Raw genomic sequence first — 21597 nt, forward strand, 5'->3', positions numbered from 1 at the left:
GATAAATTTAAAGTTATGAAATACTTATTGCCTTTTGCGCTAAGTACTTTATAAAATTGTGACGACATTGAAAAATCGATAGAAGAGAAACAGAAGTAGTAATGTAACCCTCCCATAAAAAAAAATAGATTTAAAAAATTGATTTTACTTGTAAAGACAGTGTTTTGTCCTAAAATTATATGAATATATTTATTCAAAATATAAACAGAAAATATTGCAGAATATACGTATATGTTATGTGTGTCTACACGCAAATGTACGTAGATACATATAACATCTTATGCATAAACTGCAGTATTAAGAATCTATAATTCATATAATGTACATTATAGATTAGTAGTAGAATTATAGCATAAAATAACTATTAACTTTGACACAAAAACTTAAAAAAAAAAAAAAAAAAAAATCTATTAATACGTTAGTATATTTAAAGGTTGCATTAGCAAAATCCTATGTTATTGTTGAACTTTCCATAACTCAAAATGTGTACAACCGAACAAAATGTTAAATAAAAAAAAAACTACTTAAATATACATGTATTTATGTAATATGTGAGCGGTTTAAAAAAACTAAGAAAGTATGTTTAAGTACTCGTATTAAAGTATGTTTTGGGAAATTTTAAAAATTCTTAAAAATAAAAATGTCTTATAAAAAATGTATAATTATAACAGCTGTTATATATTAGCACATTAACACCATTGCATAACAGTAAGCTATTAAACAAATGATTTTATATATAATTATTAGAATTTGTTATCTAATCTAAAAAAAAGCAGAGATATTACGAATGGTCATTATACTTACAAGAGTTATAATATCACCTTCTCTTTATTATTATTTCTTTTTATCTCACCTCTATCCATCGTGCACCTCCGTCACTGCCTAATAGCCAAGCTTCGACCTTATAAGCGACCACCGGTGCAGGCCCTCTTCTTTCTGCTTTACCCCAACTCAATGATAGCCAGCTTTTTCCACCGTCAGTAACAACAGGTTCACTACTGATTGGACCGGGTACATCTAAAAAACATTATATAAAATAATACAAAGAATTAATATTTAATTGCGTCTGTTATATTTATAAAAAAATTGTTTTTCAAAAAAATTTGTATATGAAAGGAAAGTCGCCAATACTGGCATAGTTCTTTTAAAGCGGCATACCTTTATTTCTTGGAAACTAAACATTGCACTGTACTAATACTAATAAAATAGGATATGTTTAGTAGAGAAATTTATACAGGGTGGGGGGAAAAGTATCGAAACAGCAAAATATCTCAAAAACTAAGCATTTTAGAAGAAAGTGTTTCAGATAAAAGTTGTAGGGTTTCAAAAGATCTATTTACTAATATTATCATTTTGATCTTGGATGGCGTCGCCAAGGTCAAAGGTTTAACCTTTAATCACTTATACTTTCTCATTATTCTTAAACTTGAGTGTATTATCACACGAATATACATACACTTGAGTGTTTTTTTTATTATTTACCTTTTTATTCAGCTATATACATTTTGAGTTATACAAAGTTAAAACAATAACATGGAATTTTATTGATATGGCTTTTTAAGCAAAATTTTTATATTGAAATATTTCTTCAATAAATCGATCGTCATTCTAGAGAGCGGTGTTTAGAAACATTAAAAACATTATTTTATGCTTGTTGTTTAATGTTAAACAGGGATAAAATGACATTTCTAACTAAATTTCTAATGGTATTTTTAAAGTTACTGAACGCAAGAAAATTCTATATTAGAAAAATTCTAAACAATGGAAAATTAAAAATACATAATTTTGTAACAAGATACTGTGTTTCTTCTAAACTAAACTAACTTTTTTAAAATAAAATAAAATAAAGAATAGTGAGCTCAAGAGCCACGCAGGATGTCGGGTGCAAATAAATAACGAAAGACTTCAATGTCAAGCAGGCAAACGTTTCGACCTTTAATAACGGTCTTCTTCAGTGATAATACAAGTCTATAAAAAAACAATCGCACTAATTAAGAAATGAATTCGTCGGAATAAACAAATAAAAATCGAAAAATTAAAACTAAAAACAAAGTTACCAAAAAGATAGAGATTACATCTTATTATAGCGTCTTAGCATAATGATATTGTGAACAACCTCACAGAGCGTGTGCCGAGACAAGAGTTTTGTGAAACAACATCGATTGGTTGCTAACAAATGAATAAATAAATAAATAAGACAATGATATTAAAATGATGACTATAAAGCTTGTGGCATACAACAGTGAAAATAAATAGTTAAAAAAAAGAAGTATAAGCGGAATATAAGTAAAAAGATTCTAATAAATAAATAAGAAAGCTGTACAAGTCATTGGATATAAAATTGTAAAAAATCATTCTAAAAGTAATGTAAATTCAAAAAAGGAAAAGAGGAGATAAGTCAAAGCGAAAATCAAATACAGATTACCTCTAAGTACCAAAACTTGTGTCACAGCCTTGAGATGGGATGTTACATCTCGGTGAGAATAGATACAAATAATATAGACCGAAACGAGATAGCCTCGGTGGCCCGAACGAAAGGAATAGAAAGAGAAGGGGTGATGAACCTAAGAAGGGGGAATACGCTCGAGGATAACACGCTCTGTGAGGTTATTCACAATATCATTATGCTAAGACGCTATAATAAGATGTAATCTCTATCTTTTTGGTAACTTTGTTTTTAGTTTTAATTTTTCGATTTTTATTTGTTTATTCCGACGAATTCATTTCTTAATTAGTGCGATTGTTTTTTTATAGACTTGTATTATCACTGAAGAAGACCGTTATTAAAGGTCGAAACGTTTGCCTGCTTGACATTGAAGTCTTTCGTTATTTATTTGCACCCGACATCCTGCGTGGCTCTTGAGCTCACTATTCTTTATTTTATTTTATTTTAATTATAAGAGCCTTAACCCTTGTTTTATCGTTTTGTTAACTTTTTTAAATTATTCTTATAGATAGCCATATTACAACCACTTTTTTTCTGCCACCGATTATGCAGAGCATTAGATTTTTATAAATCACGTCCTAAATAATAAATATCTCATTATTTTGAGCCTAGAATCTGTCAAACAACATTTTGACGAATGTAATCGTTCAAGTTTCAATAGAAAATACTAATTATAAACAAAATGATTCAATAAAATGAAAATGGGTGCCATATTACCCTCTCCTCCTCTACATTTATTTTTCATACAAACAAACAAAAACTACGAGATTTTCAACAACAATATTGTTAGATGTTTCATTTTTTTTTAAATTTTCTTTAATGTTTTAAAGTAGGAAAATAACATCGGGCACGGTAGATTTACGTATACATTAATAAAGTAAAAGGGTTTAATTCTAGCCTTTTAATTTTATAAACTTTGTTATTTAATAAAAATATATTTTATTACCCACAATTAATTTATGAATTTACTTTGTAGGTAAATTCTTTCCTACCATGACTGAATCCTGCTGTTACTGCCTATTGTGCCAGTTTTGCGGCCCAATTTCTCACATCAGACGTTCTTTTTGAGTTATTTGCAAAAACATTGATTATTAGGAAAGAAAAAGGTATTATCGGGGCTACTGTCGACATACGGCTACTCTTATTATCTCCGTTATTAGGTGGCGTATTCTAACAATTGCTTATGAAGTTATTTGTTTAGCAGCCCGCTGTTTTTTAGTAATGCTAATATGCCAATACATAATAACTGAAAATTATTATAAGGCATTTTTACTTTTGAGAACTAAACGTTTTCAAGGTTCGCTTTTAACCTTTAATTACACATATTTTGTTAAAACAATAACATGGAATTTTGTTAATATGGTTTTTTGAGCAAAATTTTTATATCAAAATATTTTTTCGATATATCGATTGTCATTCTAGTGGGCGGTTTTTAGAAATCGTTTTATACTTGTTGTTTAATGTTAAAAAGGGATAAAATGTTTCTAATGAAATTTTGAATGATATTTCTAAAGTTTCTGAACGCAGGAAAATTCTAAATCAGAAAAATTGTAAACAATGAAAAATTAAAAATATGTAATTTTATAATAAGATACTATGTTTCTTTTAAACTAAACTAATTTTTTAAAATTATTTTTATAGATAGCCATATTACGCAACCACTTTTTTTCTTCCACCGATTATGCAGTGCATTAGATTTTTATAAATCACGTCTTAGATAATAAATATTTCATCATTTTGATTCTAGAATCTGTCAAACAACACTTTGACAAATGTAATCATTTAAGTTTCATTAGAAAATATTAATTATAAACAAATCAATAAAATATAAATGGGTGCCATATTACCCTTTTCTCCTGTACAAAACAGTATTAAAAGTCTTTATGTACAATATAAAGACAGTACAAACAGTTATAAAAATTGTTCTACTATTTGATAAAAGACACTTTTTAATTTACAATTATGTTTCCAAAGTTTAATTTTTAGCTTTTCTGTAAGAAATATTACCCAAAAACAAAGTAATATACCAGTATTGATGATTGTATAAAAACAATGTTCATTTATTAGCTAACCTCGATGTCCATACAAATATTCCAAGAAGTCAACAATTAAACAATCTTTGGTCCAAGAAAGTCTCAAACGCGAAATAGTGAGATCTTCATTTTCGCTATTGATACTGATTCCATGATCATGCAATGACATTTTTATGTTATTTATTTTGACGAATGTAAATTTATTAATAGTAACAAATTAAACAAAGTGTTTTTATGCACAAAACAATTGAAAGAGACATATTTAATATATGTATTATGCAATAAGAATTATAAAAGTAATAATAAATTCACGATGATTTTTCATACACATTCATAAAAAAATAAAACAAATAAATAATTCTTCATTTTGCAAAATATTTCTTTTTACCACAACACATCGTGACAGAACTGAAAGTTTTAAAAAGTAAGATGTATGGATTGCTTAACGTTTAGACAACGACTGAATTTTGAATTTGTGAAATTTGTGAGATCTTGGTGGAAGATGAGTAAAGAAAGCAAACTAAAATAACCCGTCTCGAAATATTCCTCGAATGAAGGAAACTTGGATGTTCTGTTGAAAATTAATTTATGTTACGAGTGCAAGACTTTGTGAATGATCCAATTCTGAATTCAATTGAGAGTATGTGTCTCAAGATATCACACGCGTGTTTCACTTATTTCAAAGATTAAATTCACATGTATTTAAAGAGAATTTTAATCGGTATATCAGTTCGATGAAGAGTAAAACTAAATGTTGACGTCAGTTTGCGCTTAATCCAACCGTTAACTGGCGTTTAGCCATAAAATAAAAGCCACGCATACGATGTTGCAGTTGGTGTAGATTGTCATTCTAATAATATGTCATACAATAATATCGTGATATTTTAGTTGAAATTTATTTACTACGTGGCACTAAGTAACTTTATTACTTAATTCATACTAAAAATACTTATTATAATTTTATAATGTTATAATTTTTCTCGAGCATTTTTTTCTCATTAAATTTTACATATAAATAATTGTTACTTACTTCTCACGTAAGACATGTCATTATCATATTCTTCTGTGTAGTAATCAGTAACAAATTTCCAATCTGATAACGGGGTTAATGATCTAGCACGTTGCTTCACCTGTTTGAACACATTATTAATTATACTTATTTTCTTTTACTTTAGTTAAATTGATAAAAATTCTCACCTTGATTGAGAAGAAGCTTCGGTCACAACCATATCTATTTTTAACCAAAATGCAATAGGTACCTTCATCAGAAGGTATAACATTTTTTAATGTTAATCTAACATAATCATCAATACTCTCCTTGTATGATCTCGGTCCATCTGTGATGTCTGTTAATCCCTTCATCCATATTACTAAAATAAAAGGAAAATAGATGAGAGAATAATAAAAAGTAAAAATAAAAAAAAAGTAAATATTAAGAGAGTATTCTTCTTTGAAAAGTAAAAAAAAGTCAAATCTTTTTAATTTATTACTTTCAATATTTGAAGTTTTTGAAATACATAGAACAAATGTTTTGTTAATATTTGATAATTTAATAAAGTTATAGGAAAAAATTGTACACAAAAATCGAAGAACTTAATTTAATATAATATTTATTTATTATCAAATGTTTTTAAACAAAAAGGAAATTTATAAACATAAATATGTAGAAAAGGTTACACTTCATCGATTTCATTGATCTTGTATGTTATATGTTATGATCAGTGAGGGTACTGATCAACTGTTTCTTATAAAATAATTGGAAGTCTTATATAGTTGTCGAGATATATTTAAAAACTTTCGAAATTTTATTATTTTCATTATATGACACCTTGTATATAATGGATCGCGTACTATAATGGATTTGTTACTTTCCACGCAAAATCCATTTCACTCCTTTTTGCTTATGGGGCAAATAAAGTCTATAATTTGTACTGTTTTACATAGGTTTGCAACTATGTAACTTCCACGCAAAGCGAGCTCCACCTTACATCTTTATCTGCTTACAAAGTAAAACAAAATCTATAATTGTACTTTTCCACATATGGGTTTACAACTTTCCAAACGAAGCGAACTCCAGCCCCATCCCCTGCTTAGGAGCGAAACGAGGTCTGCAATTGTTCTGTTCAAAAATGTAAACAAAAGCATATAGCCATAGGTATTTTGTAAACAGTAGTTGACTTTACATCGCAGTTCTCGCAATTCTCGCAATTTTTGCAGTTCTCGCAGTTCGTATAGTTTTCGCAGTTGACTGTCCAATATGAGACTATACGAATTTTTGAGTCTTGTTGAGGATAAAAATAAGTTATCTAATCTATCTAAATGTAATCTAAAATGCATTTATTTACTATTCATCACATATAAGGTGTCATATTATAAAAATAATGAAATGTCGAAAATGACTTTCATTTAACAAGGAACGTTTGGCAACGCATATTCAAAAAATTCTAAAATATAGGATACGAATTAAAGAGTTGTTTTGTAACACAAAAATACTTTTTTATTCGTGCCCGTTTTCAGTTTTATGGAGTGAAACATCCTTTTAAATAAAAATTGTTTTTTTCTTTTTAAGCAAATATTATTAAAACTACAAGAGATAGAAAAAATGTTCTTAATAAAAGTTGAATAGCTCGAAGAGTACTTTGTAACAATAACTAAAAAATAATTTTTCAAATTAATAATAATTATTAATAATTAATTAAAAAAAATTCTTTTTAATTATTGTTAAAAGTACTCTATTTAATTTTTATTAAAAACATTTTTTTTCTATTTTTTGTAGTTTTGATATTCGCTTAGAAAGAGAAAACAGATTTTTTTCAAAAAAGAGTTTTACCTCTTAAAACTGAAAACGGGCACGAACAAAAAATATTTTTGTGTTACGAAACAATTCCTCTATTTGTACACAAAGTTTCAAACTTTTTTGAATATACGGGTTGCCAAACGTTCCTTGTAAATATAGCTCAAAAACTATACGAGATCCTCGATTATTTTATAAGAAGAAAAAGTTGATCAATACCTTTACCTCTTTAATATATTAATAAAATCGATGAGATATACATAACCTTTTCTGCATATTTACCTTTATAAATACATAAGTCATTGACAAGGCAATAAAAGCATAACAAGCCACACGAGGTTGCAGTGCAATTTCTTTATACAAAACTTTTACTTTACATTATATTTGAAATTACAATTGCGGACGATTTTTGATTTTTTCACTAAGTAATCATCAGTGTGTAATGTACAAAAAGAATTAGGTAATTTGTCTTTACAATTGTATCTTCACGTTCATGTTAGCGAATTAAGCATTTTTAAGCAAATCTCTAATATCTTAAAAATCATTTTTGGAACACTCTACCCAGTCGACACAATTTGTAACTGTTATATAATTTGAGAGTAACAATTTGTATAACAAATATTTCATAATATTTACATCACGGCTACTTCTATCTATTGTTTCTTTTTATATAAATGTGCAATTGTTATATAGTATTAACATGACAAGTATGTAATGCTCCAATATATAGTCAATATTGCAACATGATATTGTAGCAATATAAAATCAATATAATTAATTAGTTACATGATAATACAATTATTATATAGAATTTAATTATTAGAACTCTATAGACAAAGACGTTTTATATTTTGATGACAGGTTTTCTAACCTATAAAATTGTCAATTTTAACGATTGATATCTTGGTTTGCAAAGCAGAGCGACACTTTCTTCTGCCAGATTTGTTTATTTTGAAAAAAAACGCATCAAATAAGCCTAATTTCGTCAAAATCGGAGGTGGGCTATTCTGAACAATTACCGTTGATTTTTCTACATTAAATGTTAACGTTACTGTAACATTAAAGCAACATTGAAATTATTATCAATATACAAAATAGGTCTATGGATAAAAAAATTTTGATCTATTTTAATGATCAGACAATATTTTTTAAATGCTTTTTCAATGATTAAAAAAATTTTTTTATTTTTAATTTAATTATTGTTTCATATTGATTTGTTTCTAACTGTATTCTTATTTGTACAAATGATAGAAAAATTATTTTAAATGCTATTCCGCATTTGTAAAAGTCAGTAAATAAACTATATTTTTATATATGTTTATATAAATATTATGCTTTAATCATACATGTTTCATCTTTTCTACATATATTCACCTAATTTATCAATTATGCACACGTATAAAATGTTCACAGATTATCACGAGGGTTCCAGTTCGCAGAAGTCAAGCAACGTTCACCGCGATCACGACTTGGATGGATGGCCACTTGGGAATTTTTAAGAGAAAATTCCCGAGATTTTTTTTGCAAAAAATGTTTGTAAAATGCTACGAAAATATGGTTTTGCATTGGAATTATGTCGTGTAACCATATTAATATTTACATTTCAGAGAAATTTTACCATTGATTCAAGGGATATTAGACATTACTGCAATGTTTCATTAATATTGCAATTTAATATTGCATGAGATGTTGATACAATATTAGTGTGCTGTATGGGCTATGATCAATGGTGATTTATTTCAACATAAATATGTCGTCACTGTTACTTTCGAAAAAGGACGACATTATAATATAGCTACAATATTGCAGCAACATTCACGTTATATAAAACAAGATATTGAAATGTATAACTATTATGCATAAAGTGAACATATAACTGTGTCGACTGGGTATGAATCGAAATCTATCAAAATATTTACATACCAAAAAAGTATGTAAATAGCAGCGCTTTCAAAGCGCTTTACACGTATTGCTGTGCTACATGTACTTTTAAAGTGCTTTTTACGCACATAATTAAAAATGCAAAATAAGTACGAAATACACAGCGATTTTGGGAAGTGCATTCTCAAGCTTTTCACGCGCTAATATGCTATGTGAGTTTATCATTTTGTATTAAGGATGTAAAGTTGTCCCGATATAACTTAAAGTTCTAATTGACGTCTCCCTCAGTCTAGCAGGCATCTAGCTGTGGTTGACAAAGACATGAAAAGTCGAAACGTCTGCAATTGTAATTTTAAATTTAATGTAAAGTCGAAGTTTTGTATAAACAAATCGCATTATAATCTAGCGTGATTTGTTATGCTCTTTGCTTTATTAATGATTTTGAACCTTCTAAGCCGATAGTATAGTTATTTTTAATTTTACATAAGTCATTATTATGATATGCTCTGTTCATAATTATATTATACAGTTTATACTTATTCTTTCAACTTGCACATAATTGTGAGATATGATTCAAACGCTTTTATTAAATTAACTTATTACTGAACATTGAACAGGATGTATTGTTATCATCTAAATCTTGAAAATGTTCCAAAAATGAAATAATAAGAGTCAAAATTGAACAACCAAAATTATTCATTAACAAAAACACACAAAGTTCATTTATTAGCAGCGTGACGTATGATGTAAGTGACAAAAAAGAACAAAATGACAAGAATATTTAAACATTTTTAATGATAAAAATTAATGATGATTAGTTATAAAGAATGGAAATTATTATATACAAAAAAATAGACACCCTAAATTTCGTACAGTAAAACGTTACTCTAAAAGAATAAAAATTGAGCCAGTGCAATTTTTCCAGTGACTTTTCTCTTTACGAGATTTAGAGTATTTAAAATTTTAAAATCGTTTCTCTCAAAATAGTGTTTGTTTTTTTGAGCTTTCTCTTTTATAAAAAAAAACTGTTAAAAATGAAATATAATGTAGTATTATGGGACATTAGATACTATTTATTATAATTGGAATTATTATTGGAATAATTTATTATTCAATTATTATTCAATTACTATTCAGGCACGTAGTCGTCAATAGTTATTATTTAAAGTACTATAGAAATTGAATAGTGACTATAGATATCTAAATAGCTTTCAATAATTCCTTTTCATACGGTTTCAAAGCAGCATACTCCCTTAAAGTGAGAATACGAGAAATTAACTCGCTTTGTCGAGTCTTACTTCGAGGCTTAGGGATACCATTAACTCGGAAAGATATACTGATATCTTCGCCAACGATTACATCGATCGTTTTCTTGGAAGGTCTTGATACGAATACTGCCGGTTTTCCCCCATCGATAACGCTTGATGATATTACATCCACCGTCGCACTTGTATCCACTTGTCCATAAGCATTGGTCGCTCTACACACATATGTGCCCTTTTCTGACTCTGTTGCTTCAGGCACAATTAACGTATAAAGTCCACGTTCCAAAAAGGTTTGCGCTTTCGGTATCATAATTGGCTCTTTTCGGTCACTGCGTAACCATTTCACTTCTGGAGATGGTGTACCTATAATAAATTCAAAACTGTATAATTTGATATCTGATTTATTTCTTTGACAAACGTCTTATGTACCTTTGACCTCTACTTGAAGAGCGATAGTTCCACCAGCGGGTACACTATAATCCTTTAGTATGTTGGAGAATAGTGGTTTTTGTGCGAAATCCGACTTAATTTTATGGCCCGAATGTAAATCAGTTTGTTTTATAGACAACCAATCTAAAATTATATTATGATAGAAATAATGAATTACTTGCAACGCCGTTACTTTTTTTTATAACAATCGTTATCTTCTTGGTTATAATGATAACAAGCTACATTATGCGTCATTATGGGATCACTTTCAACCTTTAAACACACCGATCCTGAAAAATTTGTAAACACATTTTTCGGTCTAAAAAACATTTTCAGCTTTGAGAACCTATAACTTTAGTTACAATCATTATTTTTCAACAATCTTTTTTTTAAATGAAAGTTCAAAATCTCAGAAATGTGATTGCACAATTAGCATTGCCAAAAAATAATTTTTTGTGAAGTTATAAAGAAAAAACCATGAAACAAAAATGAAAAATTGTTCAAAAATCTATTTTTTTCTTTAAATCATATCTTTGCAAAAAAAAACTTTGAAAGACTTTAAAATACGGTGTTTTAAAGCTAAAGAGTCAAACTTTAAAAAAATTATGGCATTGTCAATCCTTTTATAAAGTATAATTATGTAACAAGGTGAATATGAGGTATTTTTAATTATCAAAGCATCTAAAATTGAAAATTAATGAGTTTTGTGATACATTTCTGATCTCACGCAGAAGCCTTCTTTTCCACAACATTACGCAGTATTATTTAACTTTAGACAGTATATGGGGCATTATTTATGAAGTGATCCACCCCCACCCCCCCAAAAAAAGTTTTCCGATTGTGTTAAAATGTGCACAAATTGTAGCCTTATTAAAAGTAAAATTATTGCCCAAAGCTTTTGATTGACAATCAACGGACTCTCTACTAACACAGGCTTAAATTTTCATCAATTTTAACGGAAGGACCATTGGTTATACACTTTTTTCTGAATAATCTTATATGAAGAACCGGATAAAACACGTTCAAACAGGTCCGTTCGCATATGGGGCATTATTTATGAAGTGATTCACTCTCCCCCTCAAAAAAAAGTTTTCCGATTGTGTTACAATTTGCACAAATTGTAGCCTTATCAAAAGTAAAATTGTCCAAAGCTTTTGGTTGATAACTAATAAACTCTCTACTAACAGAGATTTGAAGTTTTATCATTTGGACCGTCGCGTCTAACTTCAAACGCCGGTAACTTCCAATAGACTATTCCAATTTTAAAAAACTAGTAGAAGTTTTGAAAACTTTTTTTCGCTCTTTAATTTTATGAAATGCGATTTTTTGAAAAGTTAAAACTTATGTAAGATTTTTGAAAAACAAAAATAAAAATTGTTTTTCCTCAAATTTAGACATCTCCGATTTTTTTCGCAAATATATTAAAAAAAGCAGAAATCTTTCCCTTTAAAATGACTATGATCCAGACGGGCAGTCTTTTAGTTTTTAAGATACAGCTCTATTTAGAACCGAGTGCGTCATCCACGGTACAGCTCGGGAGCTGTTGCCAGTACAAACAGGTAATTTAATCAGCTTTATTGCTCGTGGCTAAATATAGGATAACTTTTTTATATATTATACACACACACGCACGCACGCACGCACGCACGCACGCACGCACGCACGCACGCACGCACACGCGCACACGCACACACACGCACGCACGCACACACGCACGCAAGCACGTATGCACGCACACATGCATACACGCACACACGCGCACACACACACACACACACACACACACAGGGTGTCAAGTAAATACCGCCCCTGGTTTCGTGGATTGATAAATCAAGTACAAAAAAGCAAAAAAGTCCTTTACCATTTTTTAATACTAGCCATAGTTAACGAGATAAAAATTAATAAAATCTTCATATAAGCGCGTATGACCGCGCCTTCAACCGCGGCTGCCTACGTCTCGGCGACTGGCGGGCGGTCCTATCAATCCACGAAACCAGGGGCGGTATTTACCTGACACCCTGTAGGTATACAGTAATGGGAGAAAGTTCGGAAATGGTCAAATATCTCGAAAACTGAGCATTTTAGGAAAAAGTGTTTCAAATAAAAGTTATATGGTTTCAAAAGACTTATTTACTTATCTTATCAATTTGACCTTGGATGACGTCGCTAAAGTCAGATCATAATTACTTCAACTTTTCTAAATAGGATACCCTATTTTTGATTCCAGAATCTAATAGCTGGTGGCAAGAGCTTTCTAAAACGGTACAAGTAAGTTACTTTTCGTAAAATATTTTTCAAGTTACAAGGCTTAACAATTTCATTATATTGTAACATTTAATCCTTATAATTCAGAAGATATTTAACGAAAAATAATTTTCTTATACTGTTTTGGAAGGCTTTTGAAACGCAGCTATTAGATTTTGGAATCAAAAATAAGTTATTCCATTTTAAAAAATTAATCAATTTTTAAAAATTGCATTCTTGAGCTATTTTCCAAGGAGGCTTATGATAATTTTCGATAACACTTTGTAAAACTTCTAAAGCAACATCATCGTTAGTTGCTATTTTAGGTCTCCCGGACTTCCTTTCATCTGACATGAACCCGTTCTTTCGAATGGCGAAACTGTCCGATAGTAATTTTAGACATTGACGCGTGTGTGTGAATACAGTCAGAGGTAAGGCCCCGAGGTTTATCAGTTCTCCGTTATTTTACGATTCCAAACCTTGTCTGATGTATGTGTGTGCGTGTGCGGGCGTGCGGGCGTGCGTGTGTATGTGTGTGTGTATGTGTGTGTGTGTGTGCGTGTGCGTGTGTACGTATTAGACGTAATTAAAAAATTAATGAATTAAATGTTCAAATTGTTTTCCGTTTACTGCTTGACAATGTGCTAACCGGATGTAGATATTTTGCAGTACATTTTCTAGCATTTCTTATCCAAATGAATTTGAAACGTCTAATATTCTTGCTCATAATTCATTAATGGTTGCTGGTTTTGTTTTGTATACTTTGCTCTTCAAATATCTCCAATAAAAATAGTCTAATGGGGTTAGATCGGGTGATCTAGGTGGCCACTCCATTTGACCTCTTCTACTAATCCATTTATTGGGAAATGTTTCATTGAGAAAGTTAGGAGTCATGGCAAAATATGCTGGGTCCCCATCCTACTAGAACCAAACATTTTTAAAAGCATTTCCTGTAATGTTTTAAATACATGGCACGACTTCGGTTCTTAATAAGTGCATGTAATTGTGTGCATTTATATTCCCTTCAATAAAAAACGGACTTACAATACGATGACCTAATATTCCAGCCCAAACATTTAGTTTTTGGGGATATAGAGTGTGACAATCTCTCATACAATGGAGATTATTGTCAGCCCAATATCTTAAATTTTGACAATTGACAGATCCGTCCAACTCAAAGGTAGTTTTATCGGAGAAACAAATCCAATTAAAAAATTGATGGTTTTCATCATATCGCCTCATCATTTCTTCAAAAAATTCAATTCTTTTGTCGAAATCATCTTTAGACAGTTTGTGAACAAGTCTCATTGTATACGGGTGGTAATCACATTTTTTTTTAATTTTTACAACCGATTTTCGTTTTATAATGTATTCCTGAGCTATTTTTGAAGGAGGCTTATGATGATTTTTGATAACACTTTGTAGAATTTTTAAAGCTACGAGGTGTGATCAAAAAGTAAGGTGACTTTTTGAATTTCGCGCGCTCTGTACACTCTAATTTCAAAATTTTTTTTTTGTGTTGGTACACTTGTCATGATCATATGTTCACAGTTTTGACATATAGCATGTGTTGTTTTTATGTGAGAGGCATAAAGGTTAGACTCGTGTTTGCGTGCTCGGCGATTTTTTGCTGTTGAAAATAATGGAGCAGAGAGTTTGTATTAATTTTTGTGTAAAAAATAGTATTAAGTGTTCAAAAACTCTTGAAATGTTGACAGTGGCGTACGGTGAGTCAACTTTGAGCAAAAAAAATGTTTATAAATGGTATAAGTTATTCTAAGAGGGCCGAGAAAATGTTAACGATGAACCTCGCTCTGGACGCTCCAGCACGTCAAAAACCGACAAAAATGTTCAGGAAGTGAAAGAAATTGTGTTGAAAAATCGTCGAATCACGATTAGAGAAATAGCTGATGATCTTAACATATTGTTTGGCTCATGCCAATCAATTTTAACGGATGTTTTGGGTATGACACGTGTGTCAGCGAAATTCGTTCCAAAACTGCTTAATTTTGATCAGAAGCAGCGTCGCAAGAACATCGCCCAAGACATGTTGAACGACGTGAATGATGATCCTGATCTGCTCAAAATGGTTATAACTGGTGACGAAACATGGGTATATGGTTATGACGTCGAAACCAAAGCCCAATCATTCCAGTGGAAGAGCCCAAGAGAGCCAAGACCGAAAAAGGCACGCCAAGTTCGTTCGAATGTGAAGGTTTTGCTCACAGTTTTCTTTGATTACCATGGCGTTGTGCATCAAGAATTCTTACCATAAGGTCGTACGGTAAACAAGGAGTATTACCTTGAGGTTATGCGGCGTTTGCGTGAATCAATAAGAAAAAATCGTCCGGAAGTGTGAAAAGAAAATTCATGGATTCTGCACCATGATAATGCGACTTGCGCACACGTCGTTACTAGTGAGTACTTTTTTGGCCAAAAACAATACTATCATCATGCTTCAACCACCGTATTCACCAGACTTGGCCCCCTGCGACTTTTTCCTCTTCCCGAAATTGAAAAGGCCTATGAAAGGACGAAGATTTGCGACGATTGAGGAGATTAAGGCTGCATCGCTGGAGGAGCTCAAGGCAATACCCAAAAGTGCATTTCAGAAATGTTTTGACGACTGGAAAAAACGCTGGCACAAATGCATTGTATCAGAGGGGGATTATTTTGAAGAAGATAACATAATTTTGGATGAATAAATGAATATTTTTTTATAAAAATGAAAAGTCACCTTACTTTTTGATCACACTTCGTACATCATTGTTAGTTGCTGTTTTAGGTCTCCCAGACCTTCTTTCAACTGCAACTGAACCCGTTCTTTCGAATCGCGAAACTGTTTTATAGACAACAGCTTTAGTAATTGGATTGCGGTTAGAATATGTGTCATTAAACAGATTTGCGACGTCTTGGTAAGATCTCATTTTATCACCATATCCCCGCATCATAAGAATAGTAATTCTCTCTGTGCTTGTTAGATGCTTTTGTAATAATAATCAAAACTGCAATGGTGCATTCGTGGAAAAATTAAAAATTTTATGTAAAAGAATTGATAAGTTACGATGGATTTCTCAGATCTTTCTTAACACGTTGACTGCCACGCGTGTTTACAATGAAATCCCCGTCAGGTCACGCGTGCCACGTAGTCATATAAGCGTCACCCGAATATGGGAGACGTGGTCCGATGAGAACTTTTTCTGTCACACGAATACGGGTGACGTAACAATCAACGTATTAATTATAATAGTACGCCAAGAAGGATGATAACTTTTGTTTCATGTTTCTTTCGATAAAAAACGGACCTACAATACGATGACTTACACGTAGGTCATCGCGATTCGAAAGAACGGGTTCAGTTGCAGATGAAAAGTTTGAGAGACCTAAAACGGCAACTAACAATGATGTAGTTTTAGAAGTTCTACAAAGTGTTATCAAAAATTATCATAAGCCTCCTTTGAAAATTGCTCAGGAATGCAATTTTAAAAAATTGATTGATTTTTTAAAATGGAATATCCTATTTTTGATTTTAAAATCTAATAGCTGCATGTCAAAAGCTTTCTAAAATAATATAAAAAAGTTATTTTTTGTTAAATACCTTCCGAGTTATAAAGGATTAAATATTACAATATAATAAAACTTTAAAGCCTTGTAACTCGGAAATCATTTTACAAAAAGTAACTTTCTTGTACCGTTTTGGAAAGCTCTTGACACCAGCTATTAGATTCTGGAATTCAAAATAGGGTGTCCTATTTAAAAAAGTTGAAATGATTTTGATCTGACCTTGGCGACGCCATCCACGGTCAAATTGATGAAATCTATAAATAGATTTTTTGAAGTCCTACAACTTTTATTTGAAACACTTTTTTCTAAAATGCTTAATTTTTGAGATATTTGACGTTTCCGAACTTTCTCTCATTACTGTATAAAACATCCTATAGAAGAGGCTTTTTGGAATACTTTCCAAAAGTTGCCTTATTGGTAACTACTGAACAATTAATTGAAAAGGCCAGTGAGACGAGCAAAAAGGTGTAGATGTTTGTATAGCTAATAATACATATTTATTCGTATATAAAGGACACAAACGTTTCGACTCTACGGAGTCTTCTTCAGTGTGTGTGTATTCTTACATTACAGACGCAGAGCGCAAACAAATCTTCATAACAGCCTTTTAAATACAGTAGTCCGGGATTTAAAGCCCATGGTCCGAAATTTCTATTCTTGCTTCGTCGATTTCCAGTCCGCGAAACAAATCGTGTCAACAATTCGGTCTACGTATCGCTTCTTGTACGACTCGTGCAAATTAATTAATCTCCGACCAATGATAGGTTCGTCGTTAGAATCGTTGTAAGGCATGTTCAAACGCTGATCGCTTACAATGTTAACGAATAACGGTCGATCTATATTGATCGGCGTGACAAGGGAGACTGAACTCTACACCTTTTTGCTCGTCTCACTGGCCTTTTCAATTAATTGTTAAATTGCATACGAGCTTACCAGAATAGTTAGTAACTACTGAAATTATTCCAAAAATTCTCTTTTATTTAGGCAGTAATATTTGGGTAATATTTTGGCAGTAATATATTTTGGCAGTGGTATGAAATAATTATTGACTTCTATGTAATTGCCAATAATATTTAGTAATATTTTTTGTAATATCCAATAATATTTCCTGTAATATCTAATAATATTCCTATATAATTATCAGTAATATCTATGTGTAATCGGCAGTAGTTCTTTTTTGTAAGGGAGGGGATGATTCATGGCGATCAGACCATTTTAGCTCAAATCATAGTTTTCCAATTATTAACTGCACATAATGGTGGTTAATATTTTTTTTTTTTATTATATTTAAACTACGCTTGTAATGTTTCCACCACTTCTCGGACAAATGACTATTTTTTTTTGTTATTTGAAGATCTAAACAATAAAACAAATTCAAAGAAGTATATAAAATCATACGTATAAATAAGCACTAAGATCTAGCTACGACCGAAGAAGGCCTTCTTATCATCATTGTGTTGTTACATTATCTGTTCAAAACATATCTCTACTCTAATCAAATTACCCTAAGTTAACCTAATCAAGTTACTTTAAGACGTCAAAGTTAACACGCTCCGTGTAAAAAGATCAGAGCACAAACCCCGTCAGCTAAACGTGAACGAACAGATTATTTTGAGAGTCTGTTATCAATTTTTGTTGCTACAAAGGCAACAGATTTTACACAGACTCTGCAATATCTGCGGTGTCAGCAAACTGCTGTCAGAAATAGGACAGAAACTGTTGGCATTTAATTCCAACAGAAATAAAACAAATAGTGTTAACAGGACTGTTGTCAGGCCGCAGGAATCAAGCATAAGCTGACAACATAATCTGACGGCAGACAGGCAGCAAAAATCAAGCACTGCGTGCTGACAAGACCTGACGTCAGATTAGCAGCAAAAAACAAGCAGGATATACGCGACAATCTGGCAGCACTACGCGAACACGCCGTGCTGCCAGCACCTAATGTCAGACAGGCGACAGAATTAGAGTAAGACCTGCACAACACAATTTGACGGCAGATTGTTAGCACAAATCGAGCACCCCGTGCTAACAGAGTCTGACGTCACGCTGGCAGCAGAAATCAAACAAACCGTGCTGTTTTGCGTATTTTTAAATTGTGACGTGACTCTTCATAAATTTATTAAGGGCCTATTTAGACAAACTTGCATAATTGCATGCATAAATAACATATGCATAAAGAAAGTGATTGATCCATTTTTTAATGCATTTGCTTAATTATTGGACCGATCCATTTTTTTATGCATATGTTCTGTCTGTTTCTGTTTGCATTCTATACACCGCAATTTCTATCTATACCTGTCCGCGATTACGTACAGGAATCCTATCGGTATCTATCCGCATTGTATTTGTCAAGATTTCTATTTGCATCTGCCCGCATATATAAATAATTAAAACCTGTTCCTGGCAATGACTAACAAAAATAGTCGAAAAAATTGGAATTGGAAATAGGACCAAAACATGAAAAAATATTATTGATGTAAAAAAAACTTTTCAAAATTTAATTTTGTTACCAATTGGTATAAACAAATTATTAAAAATTTACTCTAAAAGAGAACTGATTGCGCCAATCGATTTTACGGGAAGAATTACTAAAGAAATGTTGCAAAAGTAAATTTTGCAACTAATTTGTTTACAACAATGGAGAAAACGTTATATATGTTTCTTGAGTCATTTTCCCCGTAAATCAATTAGAGTAATCAGTTTTCCTTTACAATTTTTAGTAATTTGCTTATAACAATTAGTTGCAAAATTAAGTTTTGCCTTATACGTTAATAATGTTTTTTTATGCACTGGTACTATTTCTAATTGTTGCTTTTTTGACTATACTAGTCTGGGCACGAACAGATTTTAATTATTTATATAGTTTATATAATTTATTTTAGAAATGTTAAATGTTAAGTGTAAATAATCAAAGGATTAGTGAGAATGTTTGCGTGACACTCAACACGTAAATTTCTTGCTGTTCAAATCAGCTTTACTTCAAATATAACTTTTTATTAAGGATATCACAAGTGTATTAGCTCAGTGTTAGCGTATTAGGTTATTGTCCCCAAATCTTAGGTTCAAATCCCGCGAAGCTGTCAAAGACATTGAGAACAATTTGAAATTTACATCGGATATTCAGCAAAATGCAACATTATCTGTGTTAAGATCAACGAGGAAAAGGAAGCCGAAGAAATTTGAAGATTATATCATCTACAAAGTGGAACAAGTAATCTCGGGAGATCCTGTCTCATTTCAAGAGGCATATAAGAGTGACAACAAAATTCACTGGAAAAAAGCCAAGCAGGAAGAGTATGGATTTTTGATTAACAATGAAACATGGGAAATTGTGGATGCAAGCGATCAGAAAGTCTTCGACAACAGATAGGTATACAAGAAAAAAAGGACACTTCTGGTTAGATTGAGAGGTACAGGGCCCGTCTAGTGATTAAGAGATATGCACAAACCAAAGTTATAGACTATCAAGAAACTTACTCTCCTGCAGTGAGATATCATTCCATAAAATTTTTATTTTTATTAGAAGTATCCCAGCCAGAAATGATTAGTCGAATCGACGTCGATGCGACGTCGATAACACTGGTCGATCGACGGTCGAAATGTGTAGTCGATTCGACTTAAAAATGAGCTTAAATTTCGACCAGTCATCGACAAGTCGATTTGATGTCGAATTAATACTAATTTCCAGTGAGAAATGACCTATCAAATCGACATCGAAATAATATCATTTTGATGATTTTGATGTCGAATCGATGTCAAATTGACGTCGATTTTGTCATCATTTCTCACTGGGAATATCTAGAGATGAGATTATAACAGGTAATATTAACGTGAACTTGAGTAATATCGAAATGCTATTTATTACTGTAATATATTACTTTAATATGTGAATAAAATGTTGAGTGAAAATATAAATGCATATGTGTATTTGCCAAACAAAATATAATTAGAAATGCTTATCTGTTTCTTTGAACTTTTTATCGCATCTTCCAAAACTTTCATCATCTTGTTTTTGATATAGAGCATTCTTTAACCATTGTCCTATGTATAATGATAAATCCGTAACAAATACATTAGGTCTCTTGTTATGAATTGCGCCTAGAAATAAAATGTTTTGTGTAAAATTACTAGACACAAATAAGAAATATTTGAAGGCAAAGTATTTTTCTACTATTATAAAAAATACAAATAAAATTTATAAAGTAATATGTATTCACCTATAATCACTTCCCACAACAGTAATTTGCAAAAAGGTCTCTTTTGATTGCCATCGCAAATTGTATTTACATGCAAGAGAATTACTAATAGCTGCAGCCATAACTGAATACAATACTTCACTATCGTTCACTTTAAATTCTTCTTTGGCTTTTACTTTCATTTGTGAAAAATAATATACCTAATATAATAATGTAAATAAAAAAAACATTATTTAACTAGAACAAACTATTTTACAATTAAAACATAAAATCAAATCAACATAATAAAATATTCAAACAGATCTTTAGCTCTTGAAGAATACACCAATAACAGTGAGCGCTCACTCAACTGTAAGACGCAACCATTCAAGAGACACAATTGCAATTCGCGCCAAGTCTAAAAATGTAGCGTAAGTGATGAATATTTATATTACCGTACACTGCCGTTCGATAATAATAATAGTCGTAATTTATCAACTTTGTTTGCACGATATGATCAATGTGGGCGCATTTCGGGAATATATTTAATAATAATATAATAATATTAAATAATATAATAATATAATAATAAAAAAAATAATAAAAAAATCTTTTTTCTACATTTCTCATTTTACATAGAAAGCTTATAAAATTTGACAATATTTAAGGTTTTTAAAAATTCCTTTAGAAAAATTTCAAATATGATGAATTCTTATAATAATTATAAATGTTACAAGATATGAAAATTATTATAAATATACAT

General features: G+C 30.9%; 1 protein-coding gene across 6 annotated transcripts in view; it reads right to left on the reverse strand.

Annotated features, from left to right (window-relative positions):
• Positions 1 to 21597, reverse strand: part of LOC113004714 (titin) — a 186040-nt gene that overhangs the window by 86298 nt on the left and 78145 nt on the right. For all 6 annotated transcript variants that reach the window (XM_039450989.1, XM_039450987.1, XM_039450988.1 and 3 more), the window contains 5 exons: positions 10849 to 10992; positions 10453 to 10782; positions 5677 to 5849; positions 5510 to 5609; positions 854 to 1017 (listed from right to left, as the gene is read on the reverse strand). In XM_039450989.1, the coding sequence (XP_039306923.1) occupies positions 854 to 1017; positions 5510 to 5609; positions 5677 to 5849; positions 10453 to 10782; positions 10849 to 10992 (911 nt within the window). The remainder of the gene's footprint in view (positions 1 to 853; positions 1018 to 5509; positions 5610 to 5676; positions 5850 to 10452; positions 10783 to 10848; positions 10993 to 21597) is intronic.

This window comes from Solenopsis invicta, chromosome 6, assembly GCF_016802725.1.
Source record: "Solenopsis invicta isolate M01_SB chromosome 6, UNIL_Sinv_3.0, whole genome shotgun sequence".
Taxonomy (NCBI): domain Eukaryota; kingdom Metazoa; phylum Arthropoda; class Insecta; order Hymenoptera; family Formicidae; genus Solenopsis; species Solenopsis invicta.